Source organism: Nerophis ophidion, linkage group LG13 (assembly GCF_033978795.1).
Source record: "Nerophis ophidion isolate RoL-2023_Sa linkage group LG13, RoL_Noph_v1.0, whole genome shotgun sequence".
NCBI classification, from domain to species: Eukaryota; Metazoa; Chordata; class Actinopteri; order Syngnathiformes; family Syngnathidae; genus Nerophis; species Nerophis ophidion.
In genome coordinates this window covers 55,691,630-55,716,643 of record NC_084623.1, presented here as the reverse complement: position 1 = coordinate 55,716,643, position 25,014 = coordinate 55,691,630, and the positions used below count along the sequence as shown (strand labels likewise).

Below are 25,014 nucleotides of genomic sequence, written 5' to 3'. Positions count from 1 at the left end.
AAATTTGTGGCCGAAGTCGAAACCGAATAAAATTTGAGCGCTTGGCCGAAGGCCGAATACCAAAATACCGAATAATAAATGCAGTTTTTCACAACTTTTTTATATTGCTTAAATAGCCTAGAATAAATTTTTAGACATGTTTTTCAAATAAAGTATTTTTTTATTGAATATTGACATTTTTTAATATTCCAGTAGCCTTTGCTTTTCAAAAAAACACAAAGTTTTTCATTTATATTAGGCCTTCAAACAAAACATGCATTCCCCCCAAAAAATAAAGTGCATTAAAGTGGAAAAAACCCACAACAAATGAATTATTGTCCTTTTGGCAAAAGTCTGCTTAGCCACAGAAGATATGCTAATAATGTAAACAGAAGGCTTAAGTAAATCTCAATAAGTGTGTGCTTGTAACCTCATACACTTATACAGGTACACAACATATCCCAGGCCACAAAAAGATTTGTCAATAACAGTACTTCAGCTTCAGAATAAAAAGAAGGAAACTAACTATGTATAAAACAATTTAAATTTAACACCGCACGTTGGTTGATTGAGTCACCGCGTCAAAAAATTGCGTCACACGCCACTATTCGGCCTTGTTTTAACTCATTCCACCGAAGGCCGAATGTGGCTTTTTTTGCCATATTCGGCCGAATATATTCAGTTACCGATTAATCGGTGCATCCCTAATATATACAAACATATATCTAGCCTTTAAATAGACTCCCTTTTTAGACCAGTTGATCTGCCGTTTCTTTTCTTTTTCTCCTATGTCCCACTCTCCCTTGTGGAGGGGGTCCGGTCCGATCCGGTGGCCATGTACTGCTTGCCTGTGTATCGGCTGGGGACATCTCTGCGCTGCTGATCCGCCTCCGCTTGGGATGGTTTCCTGCTGGCTCAGCTGTGAACGGGACTCTCGCTGCTGTGTTGGATCCGCTTTGGACTGGACTCTCGCGACTGTGTTGGATCCATTGTGGATTGAACTTTCACAGTATCATGTTAGACCCGCTCGACATCCATTGCTTTCCTCCTCTCTAAGGTTCTCATAGTCATTATTGTCACCGACGTCCCACTGGGTGTGAGTTTTCCTTGCCCTTATGTGGGCTTACCGAGGATGTCGTGGTGGTTTGTGCAGCCCTTTGAGACACTAGTGATTTAGGGCTATATAAGTAAACATTGATTGATTGATTGATTGATCTTATCTAATATAATGACAATGAAGTCCATTCCATTCTGCACGCACACAAGCGATGGGCAAAAATCAAAGGACTCAGATTTGACTATGGAATCCTTTCGTGGAAGACCGCCCCAGGATCCACCACCAGAGGACCGTGAACGAGGTATTGAAGAAACCGGAATCATGTCAACAATACCTCATGCATGTAGGGGAACACCAGAAGAGCCAGCTTCTTCCCCACGTACACCGTGTCCACCGCAAAGTAGTACTTCAGCTTGGAAATGGGGATGAATCTGTCCAGCTGGAGAACAAAAACACCTATTTTGTAGGCAGCACTGTGCACTTCATCTCCATTCCAATCTTACGTTCTTGTCCATGATTTCCTTCCCCTGCGACGCCAGCGAGCTGCCGTAAGCCACGGCGAGGTTCGACATCGGGTCCGTTAAAATGGACTGGCCCGGGAAACCTGCGGCCTCGTGTCCGCTTGGATGGTTCCTGTAGGCCAAAACACACAATCAAGATGTCGGCATTGACTTGCTGAAATAAGCAGGGGCGTCCATGATAAAGTTGTTTAGATGGCAACGTATGTTGCTTCAAAACCTGTATGTACCTTTCAGCATTAATGGTGCCTTCACAGATGTGTAAGATACCCATGCCTTGGCCACTAATACACCCTCATACCAATAATACCGACAATAATAATGATAATAATAATAATTAAAGCTGCAAGCAGCGTTGGTCGGGTCCGCCTTTGGCTGCTGCCCCCGAGACCCACGGCCGGATAAGCGTTAGAAGACGCCTTGGAGCCACTATTTTGAGAATCTAATGCATTGTGAAAGTAATGCAGTTGTTGTATTGAAGTGAAAATATCAAACTTCCTTTTGATTTTTGCTAAAGTATGTTAATTATTAAAATGTAGGTCTAAGTGAGACCTACATAGTGTTTTTTGTTTCATGTCTCTCTGACATTCCTACCGGAAGTTACAAGCAGTTTTGTCTGTGTTTTCTTCCTAGGAGCAGTTTGTCCGTGTTGTATTCCTAGGGGGGCGGTAGAGCGCAATTTTGAGTTTTGAGGTTAGGTTTTTTTCATCAGATCGCAATTTTTGCCAGACCTGATGTGTGTGTCAAGTTTGGTGAGTTTAGAAGCATTTTAAGGGGGTCAAATAACAGCTCAAAGAGGCAAAAATGACATTTTTTAGGAGACTTTGCACAGGGGTTCTTTGAAGGCGCGTAAAATCAAAACCTGAGAACTTATCAAAACTCTGTTCTATACTTTTAATCACAAGGGTTCAATCTCTCTCCTGTGCGAGTTTGAAGCCAAAACAACAAACGCACTCAGAGGAGATAATGTTTGAAGAAAGGTGACCGGTTTTTAGAAAACTTTTTTTTTGAAGGGGGGATTGCAAACTTCCTGTTGATTTTTGTTGGCGGTTGTCGATCTATGAAATGTAGGTCTAAGCGAGACCTACATAGAGGTTTTTGTTTCATGTCTCTCTGACATTCTTACCGGAAGTTACAAGCAATTTTGTCTGTGTTTTCTTCCTAGGAGCAGTTTTTTCAGTGTTTTATTCAAAAATAGCGCTAGAGCGCAATTTTGAGTTTTGGGGTTTGGTTTTTTCATTAGATCGCAATATTCGCCAGTCCTTATGTGTGCGCCAAGTTTGGTGACTTCTGAAGCATTTTAAAAGGGGTCAAATTACAGCGCAAAGAGGCAAAAATTGCATTTTTTGCGAAAATTGTATTTTGAAGGGGTTTTTGCCAACTTCCTGTAGATTTTTGCTGAAAGAAGTGAATGTATGAAAATTGGGTCTACGTCAGACCTACATAGGAGTTTTTGTTTCATGTCGCTATGACATTCCTAACAGAAGTTACATGCAGTTTTCTCTATAATCTTTTCCTAGGGGGCGCTAGAGCGCAATTTTCTTTTTGCGGGATTGATTGCTTAATATGTTGGGAAGGTTTGCTATACCGACGTGTGTGTCAAATTTGGTGAGTTTTGAAGCATGTTAAGGGGGTCAAATTACAGCGCGTAGGTGCGGAATAATAATAAAACAGCAGTTTCAATAGGGTCCTTGGCCCATGGCAAAGGACTCCTGGTGGTGGTAAGCTACTTTCATAGCCACCGCTGCCCTGGGGTAGACTGACGGAAGCGTGACTGTCAGTTTACGCCTACGGCCCCTCGGACCACCCCCAAACATTCATCATTCATTCACCAGTGTCCGGCCCAAGGATACAACGGCAGCGATTTGGATGTCAAGAGGCGGGGAACGAACCTGCAACCCTCAGGTTTCTGGCATGACCGCTCTACCCGCTATGCCATGCCGCCCCAAGAACAATCCATGTGGTTCTTTTCCTCTTTGGTCCGGAGGACACGACGTCCACAGTTTCCAAAAACAATTTGAAATGTCGACTCGTCTGGCCACAGAACACTTTTCCACTTTGCATCAGTCCATTTTAGAAGAGCTCGGGCCCTGGGAAGCTGGCGACGTTTCTGGGTGTTGTTGATAAATGGCTTTGGCTTTGCATAGTAGAGTTTTAACTTGCACTTACAGATGTAGTGACCACATCAATGTGGAATGCACTCCCAACAGGTATAAAAGTAAGTGCATCTCTATATTCCTTCAAAAGCGCTCTAAAACAACACCTCCAGGCAACTTCAACACTTTACTAATACCCTCCTCCATTCACATCCCATCTCCCCGGATTATAAACAACTCAAATGTACTTCTAATGTATATACTTGTTCTTATGCTATGTGAACTCACTATGTTCTCTGCTGGCTGTACATATCCTACTAAATAAGACCTACACTGTTTCAATGTCCACATTTCTCTGTTGATGCAATTGTTGATGACTGAAGTTCTGATATCAACCAAAGCTCCTCATCCCACCCCCCGGATTGTAAATAATGTAAATAATTCAATGTATAAACTATGATGATTAACTTGTGTGATGACTGTATTATGCTGATAGTATATATTTGTACCATGAATCGATTAACGTGGACCCCGACTTAAACAAGTTGAAAAACTCATTGGGGTGTTACCATTTAGTGGTCAATTGTACGGAATATGTACTGTACTGTGCAATCTACCAATAAAAGTATCAATCAATCAATCAAACCAACTGTAGTTACTGACAGTGGTTTTCTGAAGCGTTCCTGAGCCCATGTGGTGATATCCTTTACACACTGATGTCGCTTTTTGACGCAGTACCGCCTGAGGGATCGAACGTCCCTAAAACTCATTTGTATGCTCTAGCCTTTAAATAGACTCCCTTTTTAGACCAGTTGATCTGCCGTTTCTTTTCTTTTTCTTCTATGTCCCACTCTCCTTTGTGGAGGGAGTCCGGTCCGATCCGGTGGCCATGTACTGCTCGCCTGTGTATCGGCTGGGGACATCTCTAAGCTGCTGATCAGCCTCCTCTTGGGATGGTTTCCTGCTGGCTCCGCTGTGAACGGGACTCTCGCTGCTGTGTTGGATCCATTATGGATTGATCTTTCACAGTATCATGTTCTCATAGTCATCATTGTCACCGACGTCCCACTGGGTGTGAGTTTTCCTTGCCCTTATGTGGGCCTACCGAGGATGTCGTAGTGGTTTGTGCAGCCCTTTGAGACACTAGTGATTTAGGGCTATATAAGTAAACATTGATTGATTGATTGATTGATTGAATAACATGGCTTACGTGCAGTGATTTCTCTCGATTCTCGGAACCTTTTGATGATATTACGGAGCGTAGATGGTGAAATCCCTAAAATCCTTGCAATAGCTGGTTGAGAAATGTTGTTCTTAAACTGGTGGGACAATTTGCTCACGCATTTGTTCACAAAGCGCTGACCCTCGCCCCGTCCTTGTTTGTGATTGACTGGGCATTTATACCCAATCATGGCACCCACCTGTTCCCAAATAGCCTGTTCACCTGTGGGATGTTCCAAATAAGTGTTTGATTGGCTCAGTCTTTTTTGCCACTTGTGCCAGCTTTTTTTGAAACATGTTGCAGGCATCAGATTCCAAATGAGCTAATATTTGCAAAAAATAACAACGTTAAATATCTCGTCTTTGTAGTCTATTCAATTGAATACGCGTGGAAAAGGATGTTCACATCGTTGTGTTCTGTTTTTATTTACCATTTACACAACGTGACAACTTCACTGGGTTTGGGTTTTGTGTAAATAAAGAAGGGCAGGCAGCAGCTCACACATTCTCATACTATCGGAAAAATGTCAGCCATCTTGAAAAAGGTCTCAACGATAATCAACGTGAAGGAGACCGGGAATTGTTTTTTTTTTTATTGAAATGTTCGCGGTCTTCGTCATGAGGGGAACCTGACAATGTATTAAAGCCATAAACTGTAATAAAATGCTATATAATTGAATGGATAGGTGTTGTGATGAAGCGAAATGCATAATTTTACCAATTGTCTTGCGTACACGTCATCATTACACGGCGTTTCCAAGACGAAACTCCCGGGAAATTTAAAATTCTAATTTAGTAAACTAAAAAGGCCGTATTGGCATGTGTTGCAATGTTATTATTTCATCATTGATATATAAACTATCAGACTGCCTGGTGGGTAGTCGTGGCTTTCAGTAGGCCTTTAAATACCCTTTACTGAATATCGGCTCCAAATATCGGTTATCGGCCTCCTTGACTACTAATAATCGGTACGAGTATCGGCCCTGATATGAGAGATTATTATTTTCACCAGTATTCAGCACAATGTGGACTTTTGCATCTTGATACGAAAACTTTTGACAACCTTTAGTTTCGGCTCACAGCTAAAAGGGGGAGTGGCTAATCCAGTGACTTCAAAGGATGTGTGGAACCTCACCTGTATTAATGATGGCATCAGCAGTTCTTTTGACTGTACTGAATCACTAGAATCAGTTCCTTCAATTGATTTGTTCAAAAAAATGTGTTAGCTTGGAGAATGAATGGAAAACGGACGCCAATGGCATGAAACACACACATACATACATACATACATACATACATACATACATATATATATATATATATATATATATATATATATATATATATATATATATATATATATATATATATATATATATATATATATATATATACATATATATATATATATATATATATATATATAATATATATATATATATATATATATATATATATATATATATATATATATATATATATATATATGTAGGTGTGGGAAAAATCACAAGACTACTTCATCTCTACAGAACTGTTTCATGAGGGGTTCCCTCAATCATCAGGAGATTTTAATGGAAGCATTCACATACAATGGTTTATATAGGGCACAGAGTGGGGGGGTACAGGCAGGCGTAGGGGCGTGGTGATTGGCTCATGTGTTACCTAGGAGGTGTTTCCGTCTGTGGCGGCATGTTGAAATGATTTCACTGCGCTTGTTGAGGGATGATAGATCTGGATGATATATAATAAACAGTTTCTCTTTTAAGCATAGGTTGCATCTTTTATTACCACTGTTGTAAGGTGTGCTGAATGCAAAAATTTGCCATGTTATTGAATATTCAACATTATCGTCTTTGAGGTTCCAAATGTGTTTGCTGAGTTCTGTAGAATTCTGCAAAGTCTGGTTTCTAAAGGAGGCGTTGTGATTATTCCATCTTGTTTTGAACGCTCCTTCGGTTAATCCTACGTACGTGTCTGATGTGTTAACGTCCTTGCGTATTACCACAACAAAGCAATTGCAAAAGGACTGCCCAACCCCGGACTAAACGACTCTGAAACCAATAAGGAATGTAACTGTCGCAAGAAACCTGATTGCCCTCTCAACGGAGGGTGCTTAGAGTCATCAGTCGTTTACCAAGCAAAGGTAACACGCAAGGACATTAACACATCCGACACGTACGTAGGATATATATATATATATATATATATATATATATATATATATATATATATATATATATATATATATATATATATATATATGGGGTGGGCAAATTAATGCGTTAATTACGAGTTAACTCATCAATCTATTAACGCCGACAATTATTTTGTCGCACATTTGCGTATGTTGTTTACATGCTTTTATTTTGTTAACGCCTTTTCTTAACAAGATGGCGTCGCCCGGCGTCAAGGGGCTCTTGGTAAAGATGGAACATTTGGCAAAAATACCGGACAATTCTGCAAATGTCCTGGCTGGCTTACAGCGAGGTCACTCCGGGATCACTTACGACCGCCAGACAATTCTGGATGTGGATAGATCGGGCCGTTTTGGACTGAATGAGGCGTGCTTGCTAGACCGGCTAGCTAGCATGGGAATACTTTGCCGGCTACATCCAGCGGCCTGTGAAGCAGCGGAGTATATGTGTTGTCTGTCTATTTATCAATAATGCAGACCAGGAGTGTTGGCTGAGTTCCTAACGTTTGCTTTCAGAGCGTGCATATCACAACATACAAGATGCCGTCATGGCGACACACAACCTATACCGGGCTACCGCGCATGCTCGTCACTCCTGTTGCATGCTGGGTAGGGTAGTTCTTTTTTTCCCTGGCTCATAACATCACAATATAGTACCATGTATATGATGCCTTCAGTTTATCAAAGCACCAAGCAAACAATCGGAAAATTCCCATCATATCAATTCCTAGATATGGTCATAATTATTTGAAGTGCACTACGCAGAATAAACACAACATTATTAATATTGCTACTACGGATAATTTGATCAAAAAGTCCCTAAAACAGCCCACTACCTATAATATAGGTTTTTTAAACATAAGATCCCTGATAAAAAAAAAATGTTTCTGCTGTTACCTCAGAAATTGCCTGTTCAGATGTTATGATTGTGGCTCAGAGATTTGTATGTAGATTATATTTATTTTCCATAACAAACAGGATAACTTAAATACCCTGGCAGTGGCAACAAGCTTGAATGTTTGTATTTACATTTTTGGAGTTGATTTTCATCAAATATGCTATTTAACTGCTACTGTTTAACAAGGACTGATTTAAATTGTGTTTGCACAACAAATGTTTTGGCGCTTTTGTTCATGTGGGAGAATATTCCAATAAAGGTGTACTACACACTGCTTTTGAATTCATTATTGGGCTTTGCGTATACAATGCAGTTAATCGCGATTAATCGGAGAAATAGTGTGATTAACTTCGATTAAAATTTTTAATCGTTGCCAAGCCCTAAATTTAATATAATATAGAAGCCAAAATGAAATGTGAAATGAGTTATTTACACACAAATATTCTGTAAATGTTTATTTTACATACCTTAATTGTTTCCAATTGGTGTCTGTAACACGGCAGTAAAACGGCCGATCAAACAAAACAGAGGTAATCGTCATGGACCCTTTAGATGCGGAAGCTAGCTCTCCAGTCAGCTAAAACAGACTCAAGAACTCGTGACGTTTTGGTGAATTTACTGAGGAATTAGAAAAAAATCCATAAATTAGCGGCACCGTTTTGTTAGCAGGTGGTCAAAGTGTAGAAAAAAGTAGCGTCTTATAGTCCCGAATTTAAGGTATATAATATGATTACCGTATTTTTCGGACTATAAGTCTTAGTTTTTTTTTATAGTTTGGCTGGGGGTTCGACTTATACTCCGGAGCGAAATTATTAACACATTACCGTAAAATATCAAATACTATTATTTATCTCATTCGCGGAAGAGACGAAGGAAATGTCAGCATTCTATTACAATGCAGTTAATCGCGATTAATCTGAGAAATAGTGCGATTAACTCCGATTAAAATTTTTAATCGTTGCCCAGCCCTAATATATATACATATATATCCCACGACGGGAGGAGAATCACTTGCGGCATTCGGGCAAGCAGAGCAGAGAGCGAGAGAGTTGTCGTTCACTGAGTGATTCATGCCGTTAATCCGCGGTGAACGAATCGTTCGCTCAGTCCCTCCCCCCCGCCCCCATAATGAGTGCGTCGTTCGCCGACGTCGAGGGTTCGGTAAGTCAAAGAATGCGCCAGTTCCACTCATACCGGTATGGTCGCTGAACTCAGAAAGGAACGAATCAGTTCATGAAGTGATTCGGTTCAGTGCGTTCAACTCCAAAGATTCATTCGTTCGAACGAATCGTTCGCGAACGACACAACACTAACCTGTATGGCGTCTGAGAGCCAGGTAATCCACTCGTGTCCTCAAACAGCTGACTTCCATGGAAGCCCTCCGTGGAAGTGTTCCGTAGCCGCACATTAGGCTCTGGGTGAAGACAAGCGATGAGTTTAGTGGCGATTTGTTTGTTTTTGTTGTTCACGTCAATGCTAACGTGCTAGCGTCGCCATTCAATCCGGCGCGAGTACAACAGCCAGCAAACCTGCGTCGCCGTTAAAACGATCGATAAAATGACGTACGTGACTTACGTTGTCTGAAACCTTTTTGCGGTGCCGTGTTGTCCATTTTTGTGCGTTATTGTCCGCTCGCTGTGCCGCAGGTGAAACGTCAGCGAAGTAGCGGCTCCTTAGTTGTGAGTCGTTCAGAAACGATGCGGTGCTTTTAGGCGGCTCTCAGTCGGGAGGGATCGTTGTGAGTCGTTCGGAAACGACCCGGTGCTTTTAGGCGGCTCTCAGTCGGGAAGGATGGTTTCCCCTCCAGTTGTGAGTCGTTCAGAAACGATCCGGTGCTTTTAGGCGACTCTCAGTCGGGAGGGATCGTCTCTCCCCCCCCCTTATAGTGTCTGTTTAGTTAATTTTTATTCGTACAGCGCCATGTTTTGTTGTTTTGCTATAAATATTTACGAATAACACAACATCAAAATAAACCTATTTTAATTGAGATGGGTCATTTTTTTGTTTTTTTTACAGCAATGTGCTCCATATTGTTTTATAAACAAAACTATATAGTTATTGGATGTATTCATATATGTACATTACGAATGTGTTTCAGATGTAATTTAGTAAGAAATCAATTCAAGCCATACATATTTGAATAGTATCCATATGGAAGGAGGATAGAACGGCTCTTTTTGAGAGTTGAGCCACAAAAAAAGTAGATTCGTTAAAAGAGCCGAAATTCCCATCGAGGATGTTCTTCTTCGTCTATAAAAAATAATCTGGCAGGCTTCATGAAAGGCTGCCCCCCGGCGGATATGTTTGGTAGTAATTATAATTCGTTGGTATTTTATTACAATGCAGTTTTTGTTCGGAAGTCAATATTTTATTTTATATTGCAGTTAATATACGAAATATACATTTTGATGAGTGATTTATGATTGTTTTAAGTTGAATTTTAATTTATTTGTAAGTATTTAAGTGTTAAAAAATATGCTTTTTTTAATTTTCCATTTTTTACTATACAAAAAAAAAAAAAATCACGGCTCATTTGAATTTTAGTAATAATAATAATAATATTGGATTAGACACAATCTTGTGTCAATACAAAATTGATGATGCATATTAATGTGCAGTATTTATAGATCCTCCATCCATTTCCTACCGCTTGTCCCTTATTGTTTATTTTTTTGTAAATGCAAGTGCAACTACCAAATCTATTTTCCTTTAGGGATCTTTGAATACTTAAATACCACAAGCGTAGTATAACATAATTTAATATAATACATTATATAATATAACGAGTATACTGAGTCAGATAAGCTATTCGTTGTGAAACTTTCAGAAAATTGTGCAAATTGCCAATAATTGAAAACACTTTTCAGTATTACGTTCAAGGGGATAGGAAATGATAAGAATGTCTTCATCCTGTTCCTTCTCAGGCATTTTTGTGCGAATTTAAATGGTATAAATGAGGTATAATTGTGTATCGTTCAAAATGCACATCAATGAAATAGATAAATAAAAAATGAAATGAAAATTAAAACTGCTCGATTGACTAGGACGCCCGATCCGTTTGCGCATGCGCTACATTTGCTGACCTATACTTCCTGCACTGCTACGGTTTTACAATTTTTTTTTTTTTGGATGAGTGGAAAACTATAGTCGTGGAATATTTTATATTATAAGTCCTTTTTTGAACCTTTTTTTTTACTAAACTACTACGTATTTTATTTTTTTTAATTTTTTTTTTAACGAGTGGAGTAGGAACGTTTGGCGCATGCGCCAACAGATCTGGCAGTTCAGTAAACCCGATAGCGACAAACTCTACTTTTTTATAATCCGGTTTATTGTAGGGTGCAAAGATGTGCGTTTTATTATTATGTCATTTTTGTGTACATTTCCGATAATATTTAAATAAACACAGGTGGCACATTTACGTCCGTTTCCGGTAGCGCGCGCAGACACCGCCAGGGCAAATCAAGCGAAGAAGAAAGTCATTGTAAACAAGGAAGTGACGTCATTTGTTGTGTTTTATTCGAACAGTGTTCGATGATTATTTTGATTCAGACGATGACGTCAGCAGAACTTCCACAAACAAACCGCCAAGTTCCCCCCAAAAAACATGTAGAGGAGATTCTTAGTTTCATGAGTGACGCCGAAGCCGAAACTTTCGCCGATCACGACGTGCCAGGCGGCGCCGAACTTCTTGTCCATGGCCTCTTTCACCATCTTGGCCGCGTGCTCGTTGTTGTTGGCGAACTTCTCGAAGGCCGCCATGCAAAAGGCGATGGCCTCCGTCTTCATGGGCTTGGGCATGTCCGTGTGTCGGACGATGGGGAAGGTGTGCGTCCGCCTCTTGCGGTTCTCCTCCGGGGCTTCCTCGCCGTCATCCGCCATCCTCGGAGGACTCGATTAAGTTGCTTCAAGAGTAGAACTCGCGTCACTTTCGATCCAAGGAGGAACATGTTCGCTGCTCAAATCCTCTTTCAAGCCCCTGTGACACGTCTTTTGCTTTTGTAGCCTATTTTTAGGGACTTGCCTCTTTGTGATGTTAAAGTCCTACTGAAATGAGATTTTCTTATTCATTCTATGTGTCATACTTCATCATTTCGCGATATTGCCATATTCATGGCCACCAGCAGCTAGAGCGATCCGGACCGAGAAAGCGACCATTTCCCCATTAATTCGAGAGTTTCTGATTTAAACAAGGATAGCAGGTCCATTCTATGTGTCATACTTGATCATTTCGCGAAATTGCCATATTTTTGCTGAAAGGATTTAGTAGAGAACATCCACGATAAAGTTCGCAATAAAAAGAGCCTTGCCTGTACCGGAAGTAGCAGACGATGTGCGTGTGACGTCACGGGTGGTGGAGCTCCTCACATCTGAACATTGTTTACATTCATGGCCACCAGTAGCTAGAGCGATTCGGACCGAGAAAGCGACCATTTCCCCATTAATTTGAGCGTTTCTGATTTAAACGGGGATAGCAGGTCCATTCTATGTGTCATACTTGATCATTTCGCGATATTGCCATATTTTTGCTGAAAGGATTTAGTAGAGAACATCCACGATAAAGTTCGCAATAAAAAAAGCCTTGCCTGTACCGGAAGTAGCAGACGATGTGCGTGTGACGTCACGGGTTGTGGAGCGCCTCACATCTGAACATTGTTTACAATCATGGCCACCAGCAGCTAGAGCGATCCGGACTGAGAAAGCGACCATTTCCCCATTCATTTGAGCGTTTCTGATTCAAACGGGGATAGCAGGTCCATTCTATGTGTCATACTTGATCATTTCGCGATATTGCCATATTTTTGCTGAAAGGATTTAGTAGAGAACATCCACGATAAAGTTCGCAATAAAAAGAGCCTTGCCTGTACCGGAAGTAGCAGACGATGTGCGTGTGACGTCACGGGTTGTGGAGCTCCTCACATCTGAACATTGTTTACAATCATGGCCACCAGCAGCTAGAGCGATTCGGACCGAGAAAGCGACCATTTCCCCATTAATTTGAGCGTTTCTGATTCAAACGGTGATATCGGGTCCATTCTATGTGTCATATTTGATCATTTCGAGATATTGCCATATTTTTGCTGAAAGGATTTAGTAGAGAACATCGATGATAAAGTTCGCAACTTTTGGTCGCTAATAAAAAAAACATTGCCTGTACCGGAAGTAGCAGACGATGTGCGTGTGACGTCACAGGTGGTGGAGCGCCTCACATCTGAACATTGTTTACAATCATGGCCACCAGCAGCTAGAGCGATTCGGACCGAGAAAGCGACCATTTCCCCATTAATTTGAGCGTTTCTGATTTAAACGGGGATAGCAGGTCCATTCTATGTGTCATACTTGATCATTTCGCGATATTGCCATATTTTTGCTGAAAGGATTTAGTAGAGAACATCCACGATAAAGTTTGCAACTTTTGGTCGCTAATAAAAAAGCCCTAACTGTACCGGAAGTAGCGACGATGTGCGCGTGACGTCACGGGTTGTAGGGCTCCTCACATCTGAGCATTGTTTACATTCATGGCCACCCGCAGCTACAGCGATTCGGACCGAGAAAGCGACAATTTCCCCATTAATTTGAGCGTTTCTGATTTAAACGGGGATAGCAGGTCCATTCTATGTGTCATACTTGATCATTTCGCGATATTGCCATATTTTTGCTGAAAGGATTTAGTAGAGAACATCGAAGATAAAGCTCGCAACTTTTGGTCGCTAATAAAAAAAGCCTTGCCTGTACCGGAAGTAGCAGACGATGTGCGCGTGACGTCACGGGTTGTGGAGCTCCTCACATCTGAACATTGTTTACAATCATGGCCACCAGCAGCTAGAGCGATTCGGACCGAGAAAGCGACCATTTCCCCATTAATTTGAGCGTTTCTGATTCAAACGGGGATAGCAGGTCCATTCTATGTGTCATACTTGATCTTTTCGCGATATTGCCATATTTTTTGCTGAAAGGTTTTAGAAGAGAACATCTACGATAAAGTTCGCGACTTTTGGTCGCTAATAAAAAAGCCTTGCCTGTACCGGAAGTAGCAGACGATGTGCGCGTGACGGCACGGGTTGTGGAGCTCCTCACATCTGAGCATTGTTTACATTCATGGCCACCCGCAGCTACAGCGATTCGGACCGAGAAAGCGACAATTTCCCCATTAATTTGAGCGTTTCTGATTTAAACGGGGATAGCAGGTCCATTCTATGTGTCATACTTGATCATTTCGCGATATTGCCATGTTTTTGCTGAAAGGATTTAGTAGAGAACATCGATGATAAAGTTTGCAACTTTTGGTCGCTAATAAAAAAAAGCCTTGCCTGTACCGGAAGTAGCGGACGATGTGCGTGTGACTTCCGCCTCACATCTGAACGTTGTTTACAATCATGGCCACCAGCAGCTAGAGCGATTCGGACCGAGAAAGCGACCATTTCCCCATTAATTTGAGCGTTCCTGATTCAAACGGGGATAGCAGGTCCATTCTATGTGTCATACTTGATCATTTCGCGATATTGCCATATTTTTGCTGAAAGGATTTAGTAGAGAACATCCACGATAAAGTTTGCGACTTTTGGTCGCTAATAAAAAAGCCTTGCCTGTACCGGAAGTAGCAGACGATGTGCGCGTGACGGCACGGGTTGTGGAGCTCCTCACATCTGAGCATTGTTTACATTCATGGCCACCCGCAGCTACAGCGATTCGGACCGAGAAAGCGACAATTTCCCCATTAATTTGAGCGTTTCTGATTTAAACGGGGATAGCAGGTCCATTCTATGTGTCATACTTGATCATTTCGCGATATTGCCATGTTTTTGCTGAAAGGATTTAGTAGAGAACATCGATGATAAAGTTTGCAACTTTTGGTCGCTAATAAAAAAAAGCCTTGCCTGTACCGGAAGTAGCGGACGATGTGCGTGTGACTTCCGCCTCACATCTGAACGTTGTTTACAATCATGGCCACCAGCAGCTAGAGCGATTCGGACCGAGAAAGCGACCATTTCCCCATTAATTTGAGCGTTCCTGATTCAAACGGGGATAGCAGGTCCATTCTATGTGTCATACTTGATCATTTCGCGATATTGCCATATTTTTGCTGAAAGGATTTAGTAGAGAACATCCACGATAAAGTTTGCGACTTTTGGTCGCTAATAAAAAAGCCTTGCCTGTACCGGAAGTAGCAGACGATGTGCGTGTGACGTCACGGGTTGTGGAGCTCCTCACATCTGAACATTGTTTACAATCATGGCCACCAGCAGCTAGAGCGATCCGGACCGAGAAAGCGACAATTTCCCCATTCATTTGAGCGTTTCTGATTCAAACGGGGATAGCAGGTCCATTCTATGTGTCATACTTGATCATTTCGCGATATTGCCATATTTTTGCTGAAAAAATTTAGTAGAGAACATCCACGATAAAGTTCGCAACTTTTGGTCGCTAATAAAAAAGCCTTGCCTGTACCGGAAGTAGCAGACGATGTGCGTGTGACGTCACGGGTTGTGGAGCGGCTCACATCTGAACATTGTTTAAAATCATGGCCACCTGCAGCTAGAGCGATTCGGACCGAGAAAGCGACCATTTCCCCATTAATTTGAGCGAGGATGAAAGATTCGTGGATGAGGAAAGTCAGAGTGAAGGACTAGGAAAAAAAAAGCTATTCAGATGTTATTAGACAAATTTACTAGGATCATTCTGGAAAATCCGGGGCTTCATGGTGGAAGAGGGGTTAGTGCGTCTGCCTCACAATACAAAGGTCCTGCAGTCTTGGATTCAATCCCAGGCTCGGGATCTTTCTGTGTGGAGTTTGCATGTTCTCCCCGCGACTGCGTGGGTTCCCTCCGGGTACTCCGGTTTCCTCCCACTTCCAAAGACATGCACCTGGGGATAGGTTGATTGGCAACACTAAATTGTGTGAATGTTGTCTGTCCATCTGTGTTGGCCCTGCGATGAGGTGGCGACTTGTCCAGGGTGTACCCCGCCTTCCGCTCGATTGTAGCTGAGATAGGTGCCAGCGCCCCCTCTGGCCCTAAAAGGGAATAAGCGGTAGAAAAATGGATAGATGGATTCTGGAAAATCCCTTTTCTGCTTATTATGTTACTAGTGTTTTAGCGCTTTAGTGAAAGTCGGAAGGGTGTGGCCACGGGTGTGGTGACCGCCAGTGTCTCTGAGGGAATCCACATTTCTCAAACCTGCCGTTTGACATGTGGTAGGGAACCATGTTCGCTTGACCGCTCTGTTCCATAGTAAAGCTTGATCTTCGGGAATGTAAACAAGGAAACACCGGCTGTGTTTGTGTTGCTAAAGGCGGCCACAATACACCGCTTCACACCTACGGCTTTCTTCTTTGACGTCTCCATTATTAATTGAAGAAATTGCAAAAGATTCAGCAACACAGATGTCCATAATACTGTGTAATTATGCGATTAAAGCAGACTCCTTATAGCTGGGATTAGGCTGGAACAAAATGTCCGCTACAATCTTACCGACGTTTTCAACAGGATACTTTGCGCGAAATTTAAAATTGCAATTTAGTAAACTAAACCGGCCGTATTGGCATGTGTAGCTATATTAAGATTTCATCATCAGTAAGAGCCGACTTATTACCACAATTTTCTCACCGAAACCTGCCGTTTGATATGTGGTCGGGAACCGTGTTCGCTTGACCGCTCTGTTCCATAGTAAAGCTTCACCTTCGGGAATGTAAACAAGGAAACACCGGCTGTGTTTGTGTTGCTAAAGGCGGCCACAATACACCGCTTCCCACCTACGGCTTTCTTCTTTGACGTCTCCATTATTAATTGAACAAATTGCAAAAGATTCAGCAACACAGATGTCCAGAATACTGTGTAATTATGCGATTAAAGCAGACGATTTATAGCTGGGATCGGGCTGGAACAAAATGTCCGCTACAATCTTATTGACGTTTTCAACAGGATACTTTGCACGAAATTTAAAATTGCAATTTAGTAAACTAAACCGTCCGTATTGGCATGTGTTGCTATGTTAAGATTTCATCATCAGTAAGAGCCGACTTATTACCACAATTTTCTCACCGAAACCTAGCATTCGACATGTGGTCGGGAACCATGTTCGCTTGACCGCTCTGTTCCATATTAAAGCTTGATCTTCGGGAATGTAAACAAGGAAACACCGGCTGTGTTTGTGTTGCTAAAGGCGGCAACAATACACCGCTTCACACCTACGGCTTTCTTCTTTGACGTCTCCATTATTAATTGAAGAAATTGCAAAAGATTCAGCAACACAGATGTCCAAAATACTGTGTAATTATGCGATTAAAGCAGACGACTTATAGCTGGGATTAGGCTGGAACAAAATGTCCGCTACAATCTTACCGACGTTTTCAACAGGATACTTTGCGCGAAATTTAAAATTGCAATTTAGTAAACTAAAAAGGCCGAATTGGCATTTGTTGCTATGTTAAGATTTCATCATCAGTAAGAGCCAACTTATTACCACAATTTTCTCACCGAAACCTACCGTTCGACATGTGGTCGGGAACCATGTTCGCTTGACCGCTCTGTTCCATAGTAAAGCTTCACCTTTGGGAATGTAAACAAGGAAACACCGGCTGTGTTTGTGTTGCTAAAGGCGGCCACAATACACCGCTTCAAACCTACATCTTTCTTCTTTGACGTCTCCATTATTAATTGAACAAATTGCAAAAGATTCAGCAACAGAGATGTCCAGAATACTGTGTAAATATGCGATTAAAGCAGACGACTTATAGCTGGGATCGGGCTGGAACAAAATGTCCGCTACAATCTTACCGACGTTTTCAACAGGATACTTTGCGCGAAATTTTAAATTGCAATTTGGTAACCAAACCGGCCGTATTGGCATGTGTTGCTATGTTAAGATTTCATAATCAGTAAGAGCCGACTTATTACCACAATTTTCTCACCGAAACCTGCCGTTTGATATGTGGTCGGGAACCATGTTCGCTTGACCGCTCTGTTCCATAGTAAAGCTTGATCTTCGGGAATGTAAACAAGGAAACACCGGCTGTGTTTGTGTTGCTAAAGGCGGCCACAATACACCGCTTCCCACCTACATCTTTCTTCTTTGACGTCTCCATTATTAATTGAACAAATTGCAAAAGATTCAGCAACACAGATGTCCAGAATACTGTGTAATTATGCGATTAAAGCAGACTCCTTATAGCTGGGATTGGGCTGGAACAAAATGTCCGCTACAATCTTACCGACGTTTTCAACAGGATACTTTGCGCGAAATTTAAAATTGCAATTTAGTAAACTAAACCGGCCGTATTGGCATGTGTTGCTATGTTAAGATTTCATCATCAGTAAGAGCCGACTTATTACCACAATTTTCTCACCGAAACCTACCGTTTGACATGTGGTCGGGAACCATGTTCGCTTGACCGCTCTGTTCCATAGTAAAGGGAATGTAAACAAGGAAACACCGGCTATGTTTGTGTTACTAAAGGCCGTCACAATACACAGCTTCCCACCTACAGCTTTCTTCTTTGATGTCTCCATTATTAATTGAACAAATTGCAAAAGATTCAGCAACACAGATGTCCAGAATACTGTGTAATTATGCGATTAAAGCAGACTCCTTATAGCTGGGATTGGGCCGGAACAAAATGTCCGCTACAATCTTACCGACGTTTTCAACAGGATACTTTGCACGAAATTTAAAATTGCAATTTAGTAAACTAAACCGTCCGTATTGGCATGTGTTGCTATGTTAAGATTTCATCATCAGTAAGAGCCGACTTACTACCACAATTTTCTCACCGAAACCTAGCATTCGACATGTGGTCGGGAACCATGTTCGCTTGACCGCTCTGTTCCATATTAAAGCTTGATCTTCGGGAATGTAAACAAGGAAACACCGGCTGTGTTTGTGTTGCTACAGCCGGCCACAATACACCGCTTCAAACCTACATCTTTCTTCTTTGACGTCTCCATTATTAATTGAACAAATTGCAAAAGATTCAGCAACACAGATGTCCAGAATACTGTGTAATTATGCGATTAAAGCAGACGACTTATAGCTGGGATCGGGCTGGAACAAAATGTCCGCTACAATCTTACCGACGTTTTCAACAGGATACTTTGCGCGAAATTTAAAATTGCAATTTAGTAAACTAAAAAGGCCGTATTGGCATGTGTTGCTATGTTAAGATTTCATCATCAGTAAGAGCCGACTTATTACCACAATTTTCTCACCGAAACCTGCCGTTTGACATGTGGTCGGGAACCATGTTCGCTTGACCGCTCTGTTCCATAGTAAAGCTTCACCTTTGGGAATGTAAACAAGGAAACACCGGCTGTGTTTGTGTTGCTAAAGGCGACCACAATACACAGCTTCACGCCTACAGCTTTCTTCTTTGACGTCTCCATTATTAATTGAACAAATTGCAAAAGATTCAGCAACACAGATGTCCAGAATACTGTGTAATTATGCGATTAAAGCAGACTCCATTTAGCTGGGATTAGGCTGGAACAAAATGTCCGCTACAATCTTACCGACGTTTTCAACAGGATACTTTGCGCGAAATTTAAAATTGCAATTTAGTAAACTAAAAAGGCCGTATTGGCATGTGTTGCTATGTTAAGATTTCATCATCAGTAAGAGCCGACTTATTACCACAATTTTCTCAGCGAAACCTGCCATTCGACATGTGGTAGGGAACCATGTTCGCTTGACCGCTCTGTTCCATAGTAAAGCTTGATCTTCGGGAATGTAAACAAGGAAACACCGGCTGTGTTTGTGTTGCTAAAGGCGGCCACAATACACCTCTTCCCACCTACGGCTTTCTTCTTTGACGTCTCCATTATTCATTGAACAAATTGCAAAATATTCAGCAACAGAGATGTCCAGAATACTGTGTAATTATGCGATTAAAGCAGACGACTTATAGCTGGGATTAGGCCGGAACAAAATGTCCGCTACAATCTTACCGACGTTTTCAACAGGATACTTTGCGCGAAATTTAAAATTGCAATTTAGTAAACTAAACCGGCCGTATTGGCATGTGTTGCTATGTTAAGATTTCATCATCAGTAAGAGCCGACTTATTACCACAATTTCCTCACCGAAACCTAGCATTCGACATGTGGTCGGGAACCATGTTCGCTTGACCGCTCTGTTCCATAGTAAAGCTTGATCTTCGGGAATGTAAACAAGGAAACACCGGCTGTGTTTGTGTTGCTAAAGGCGGCCACAATACACAGCTTCCCACCTACGGCTTTCTTCTTTGACGTCTCCATTATTCATTGAACAAATTGCAAAAGATTCAGCAACACAGATGTCCAGAATACTGTGTAATTATGCGATTAAAGCAGACGACTTATAGCTGGGATTAGGCCGGAACAAAATGTCCGCTACAATCTTACCGACGTTTTCAACAGGATACTTTGCGCGAAATTTAAAATTGCAATTTAGTAAACTATTGGCATGTGTTGCTATGTTGATATTTCATCATTGATATATAAACTATCAGACTGCGTGGTCGGTAGTCGTGGCTTTCAGTAGGCCTTTAAGGTCCTGTTATACGGTATATGTCTTGAGCTCTTATTTTGAAGGCGCTAGAGCGGAAGTGGTGACACATTGTTTTGAAAACAAACTAAAATAAAGTGGTCCTGGTGTAAAACCCGAGCCTTCGTGTTTGTTATGTTGTAGTTGTACACAGTATAGGCGACATATATAAACCCTCGGTTACATTGGTGGGTTCAAGGCCCCGCAAAAAAAGACGTTTAATTACCGTAAAGTTCGGAGAGTCAGCTAGCTTCATCTCAGTTAGCCGCAGCTAGCGACGGCGGAGCTTCGTCCTGTCAGAAAACACGCCTTCAAAATAAGAGCTCTAGGCACATACTGTGTAACAGCTTATAACAGGAACTTAACTTTGTTTTTGTCGTGCTTTTCGGCACGAATGGTACGAATTTCAAACGTTTATTTTAAGACAAAATCGCAGACGGACAAACAAACAAAAAACAGACCAAAATAGATGTTTTTTTTTTCCTTTTGCATTTGCAAGAGGTTTTATTTTCTTTAAAACGCCACTGCTCAAATCCTCTTTGAAGCCCCAATGACACGTCTTTTGCTTTTTGTAACCTATTTTTATAGATATGTCTCTTTGTGGTGTTAAGTTCCTGACACAAGCTGTTAATACAAACCCCGTTTCCATATGAGTTGGGAAATTGTGTTAGATGTAAATATAAACAGAATACAATGATTTGCAAATTATTTTCAACCAATATTCAGTTGAATATGCTACAAAGACAACATATTTGATGTTCAAACTCATAAATAATAATTAACTTAGAATTTCATGGCTGCAACACGTGCCAAAGTAGTTGGGAAAGGGCATGTTCACCACCGTGTTACATCACCTTTTCTTTGAACAACACTCAATAAACGTTTGGGAACTGAGGAAACTAATTGTTGAAGCTTTGAAAGTGGAATTCTTTCCCATTCTTGTTTTACGTAGAGCTTCAGTCGTTCAATGTCCTATTTTACGCTTCATAATGCGCCACACATTTTCCATAGAAGACAGATCTGGACTGCAGGCGGGCCAGGAAAGTACCCGCACTCTTTTTTTTTTTTACGAAGCCACCCTGTTGTTACACATGCTGAATGTTGCTTGACCCATATTCAGTTGAATATGCTACAAAGACAACATATTTGATGTTCAAACTGATAAACTTTTTTTTTTTTGTGCAAATAATCATTAACTTTAGAAATTGATGCCAGCAACACGTGACAAAGAAGTTGGGAAAGGTGGCAATAAATACTGATAAAGTTGAGGAATGCTCATCAAACACTTATTTGGAACATCCCACAGGTGTGCAGGCTAATTGGGAACAGGTGGGTGCCATGATTGGGTATAAAAACAGCTTCCCGAAAATAGCTCAGGCTTCCACAAGAAAGGATGGGGCGAGGTACACCCCTTTGTCCACAACTGCATGAGCACAACGTTTCTCAATCAATCAATCAATGTTTATTTATATAGCCCCAAATCACAAATGTCTCAAAGGACTGCACAAATCATTACGACTACAACATCCTCGGAAGAACCCACAAAAGGGCAAGGAAAACTCACACCCAGTGGGCAGGGAGAATTCACATCCAGTGGGACGCCAGTGACAATGCTGACTATGAGAAACCTTGGAGAGGACCTCAGATGTGGGCAACCCCCCCCCCCCCTCCCCCTCTAGGGGCCCGAAAGCAATGGATGTCGAGCGGGTCTAACATGATACTGTGAAAGTTCAATCCATAGTGGCTCCAAGACAGCAGCGAGAGTCCCGTCCACAGGAAACCATCTCAAGCGGATCAGCAGCGTAGAGATGTCCCCAACCGATACAGGCGAGCGGTCCATCCTGGGTCCCGACGAGCGGTCCATCCTGGGTCTCGACTCTGGACAGCCAGTACTTCATCCATGGTCATCGGACCGGACCCCCTCCACAAGGGAGGGGGGGACATAGGAGAAAGAAAAGAAGCGGCAGATCAACTGGTCTAAAAAGGAGGTCTATTTAAAGGCTAGAGTATACAGATGAGTTTTAAGGTGAGACTTAAATGCTTCTACTGAGGTAGCATCTCGAACTGTTACCGGGAGGGCATTCCAGAGTACTGGAGCCCGAACGGAAAACGCTCTATAGCCCGCAGACTTTTTTTGGGCTCTAGGAATCACTAATAAGCCGGAGTCTTTTGAACGCAGATTTCTTGCCGGGACATATGGTACAATACAATCGGCAAGATAGGATGGAGCTAGACCGTGTAGTATTTTATACGTAAGTAGTAAAACCTTAAAGTCACATCTTAAGTGCACAGGAAGCCAGTACAGGCGTAATGTGATCAAAGTGCGATTGCAAGAAATTTAGGGATTTCAACATCTAGGCTCCATATTTATACATTTTTACCGTTTAAATCCCTTCCTCTTCTTTCCTGACAATTTAAATCAACGTTCAAGTAAATTTGTTTTTTATTGTAGAGAATAATAAATACATTTTAATTTAATTCTTCATTTTAGCTTCTGTTTTTTCGAAGACGAATATTTGTGAAATTTTTCTTTAAAATTATTATGATTAAAATAAAAAAACAAATATTCTGATAAATCTAGAAAATCTGTAGAATCAAATGTAAATATTATTTCAAAGTCTTTTGAATGTCTTTTAAAATGTTTGTTCTGGAAAATTTAGAAGAAATAATGATTTGTCTTTGTTAGAAATATAGCTTGGTCCAATTTGTTATATATTTTAACAAAGTGCAGGTTGGATTTTAACCTATTTAAAACATGTCATAAAAATTTCTAAAATTAATCTTAATCAGGAAAAATTACTAATGATGTTCCGTTAAATTTTTATTTTTTATTTTTCCAAAAAGATTCGAATCAGCCAGTTTTTCTCTTTTTTTTCGGTTGAATTTAAAATTTTAAAGAGTGGAAATTTGACGATAAACTATGTTTCATAATTGAATTTTAAATTTTTTTCCTGTTTTCTCCTCTTTTAAACCGTTCAATTAAGTGTTTTTTTTCATCATTTATTCTCTACAAAAAAAACTTTTGTAAAAGGAAAAAAAACCGTACGACGAAATGACAGTAAAAAATACCCATTCTTTTATCCATCCATCCATTTTCTACCACTTATTCCCTTTTGGGGTCGCGGGGGGCGCTGGCGTCTATCTCAGCTACAATCGGGCGGAAGGCGGGGTACACCCTGGACAAGTCGCCACCTCATCGCAGCCATTCTTTTATATATATAGAATTATTTATTAAAGGTAAATTGAGCAAATTTGCTATTTCTGGCAATTTATTGAAGTGTGTATCAAACTGGTAGCCCTTGGCATTAATCAGTACCCAAGAAGTAGCTCTTGCTTTCAAAACTGTTGCTGACCCCTGCTGGGACGCCGCTAAGGATTTTGGGCCCCACTGGGTCATTATTGTCACCGATGTCCCACTGGGTGTGAGTTTTCCTTGCCCTTAGTGGTTTGTGCAGCCCTTTGAGACACTAGTGATTTAGGGCTATATAAGTAAACATTGATTGATTGATTGATTGATGAAAAAAATCTTTACAGGACCCCTCCGTATTATAATTTCATCATCATTAGGGGCCTCTCTGGGCCCCCCTCCATCATGGGCCCCTAGAATCCGCCTCCTTTACCCCCCTTTTCGGCGCCCCTGGACCCCTTTAGTAAAGGATACATCATTCGTTTTTTTCCCTAAAAAGCCTGACCTATCAGATCAATTGCATGCATTAAACGTGTCATCCACAAGAGGGCAGTAATAGACTAAGTAGAGGGCTGTCCAGTGATTCTGCAAAGTTGCCACAAAGAAGAAACGAGACATTGATTTCTGCAGAGAAACTTTGCCAAATTTGAGAGGGACATTTTTTTTTACTGACATCAATATGGACACTTACTCCATTAATGCAATGTGAAATTATGTCATATTTTATCAGATATTCTATAGTAAAACTGTGTTGAAAATCGGGAATATTCGCAGTTCAAAAACAACTTGGTGGTTTTGTCCTGATTAAGAGGAATGTTTTGGCTTGAAGTGGCTTGAAAAATGTGGAAGGAGAAGTCGCCAGAAAAAAAGTGTAAAAAAAAAAAAGGTTTGAAAATACGGGAATTCTGGAATTGGTTTGAACTTGGAAAAATGATAGTTTGAATGTCCAGGATGAGTGGAATGTGTTTAATGTGGAATGGAAATAAATAATATATATAAATATTTTTAAAAAATCGGTTGTAAAATGTGGAAATGGTGGAAGTTTGAAAAATGGTAAATTTGTTTTAATTTATATTCCGGAAAACCTGGAATTCTGGCATATCTGGGAATTTTTGGAATAGGCTGAACAGTTTGAAGTTGGAACGGTTTGAATTGGATGAAAAATGTTGGAGGTAGAGCGCGACAAAATCTGTATAATAATAATAATATTAATAATAAATAATAAAATAATCATAATAATACATAATATAATAATAATAATAGTAATAAATAATGATAATACATAATAATAATAAATAATAATAATATAATAACAATAATAATAAATAATATAATAAATAATAATACT

The 25,014-nt window shown here is 40.8% G+C and overlaps 2 protein-coding genes across 7 annotated transcripts in view; both read right to left on the bottom strand.

Annotated features, from left to right (window-relative positions):
* yif1b (Yip1 interacting factor homolog B (S. cerevisiae)) overlaps positions 1–9,693 on the bottom strand; it is a 24,881-nt gene extending 15,188 nt beyond the window's left edge. Inside the window, exons 1-4 of one of the 2 annotated variants that reach the window (XM_061919240.1) lie at positions 9,539–9,693; positions 9,278–9,377; positions 1,540–1,669; positions 1,371–1,475 (exon numbers count right to left, since the gene is read on the bottom strand). In XM_061919240.1, coding sequence (XP_061775224.1) covers positions 1,371–1,475; positions 1,540–1,669; positions 9,278–9,377; positions 9,539–9,575 — 372 coding nt within the window. In that variant the 5' untranslated portion in view covers positions 9,576–9,693. Of the gene's footprint in view, positions 1–1,370; positions 1,476–1,539; positions 1,670–9,277; positions 9,378–9,529 lie in introns of both variants that reach the window. The other variant, XM_061919239.1, reaches the window with a different exon arrangement.
* A 1,767-nt stretch (positions 9,694–11,460) lies between these two features.
* Positions 11,461–25,014, bottom strand: part of LOC133564754 (dynein axonemal light chain 4-like) — a 36,953-nt gene continuing 23,399 nt past the window's right edge. For 3 of the 5 annotated variants that reach the window (XM_061919236.1, XM_061919234.1, XM_061919235.1), the window contains one exon: positions 11,461–11,868. In XM_061919236.1, the coding sequence (XP_061775220.1) occupies positions 11,525–11,845 (321 nt within the window). In that variant the 5' untranslated portion in view covers positions 11,846–11,868 and the 3' untranslated portion in view covers positions 11,461–11,524. Of the gene's footprint in view, positions 11,869–15,522; positions 15,978–25,014 lie in introns of those variants that run through there. The other 2 variants (XR_009809329.1, XR_009809330.1) reach the window with 1 other exon arrangement.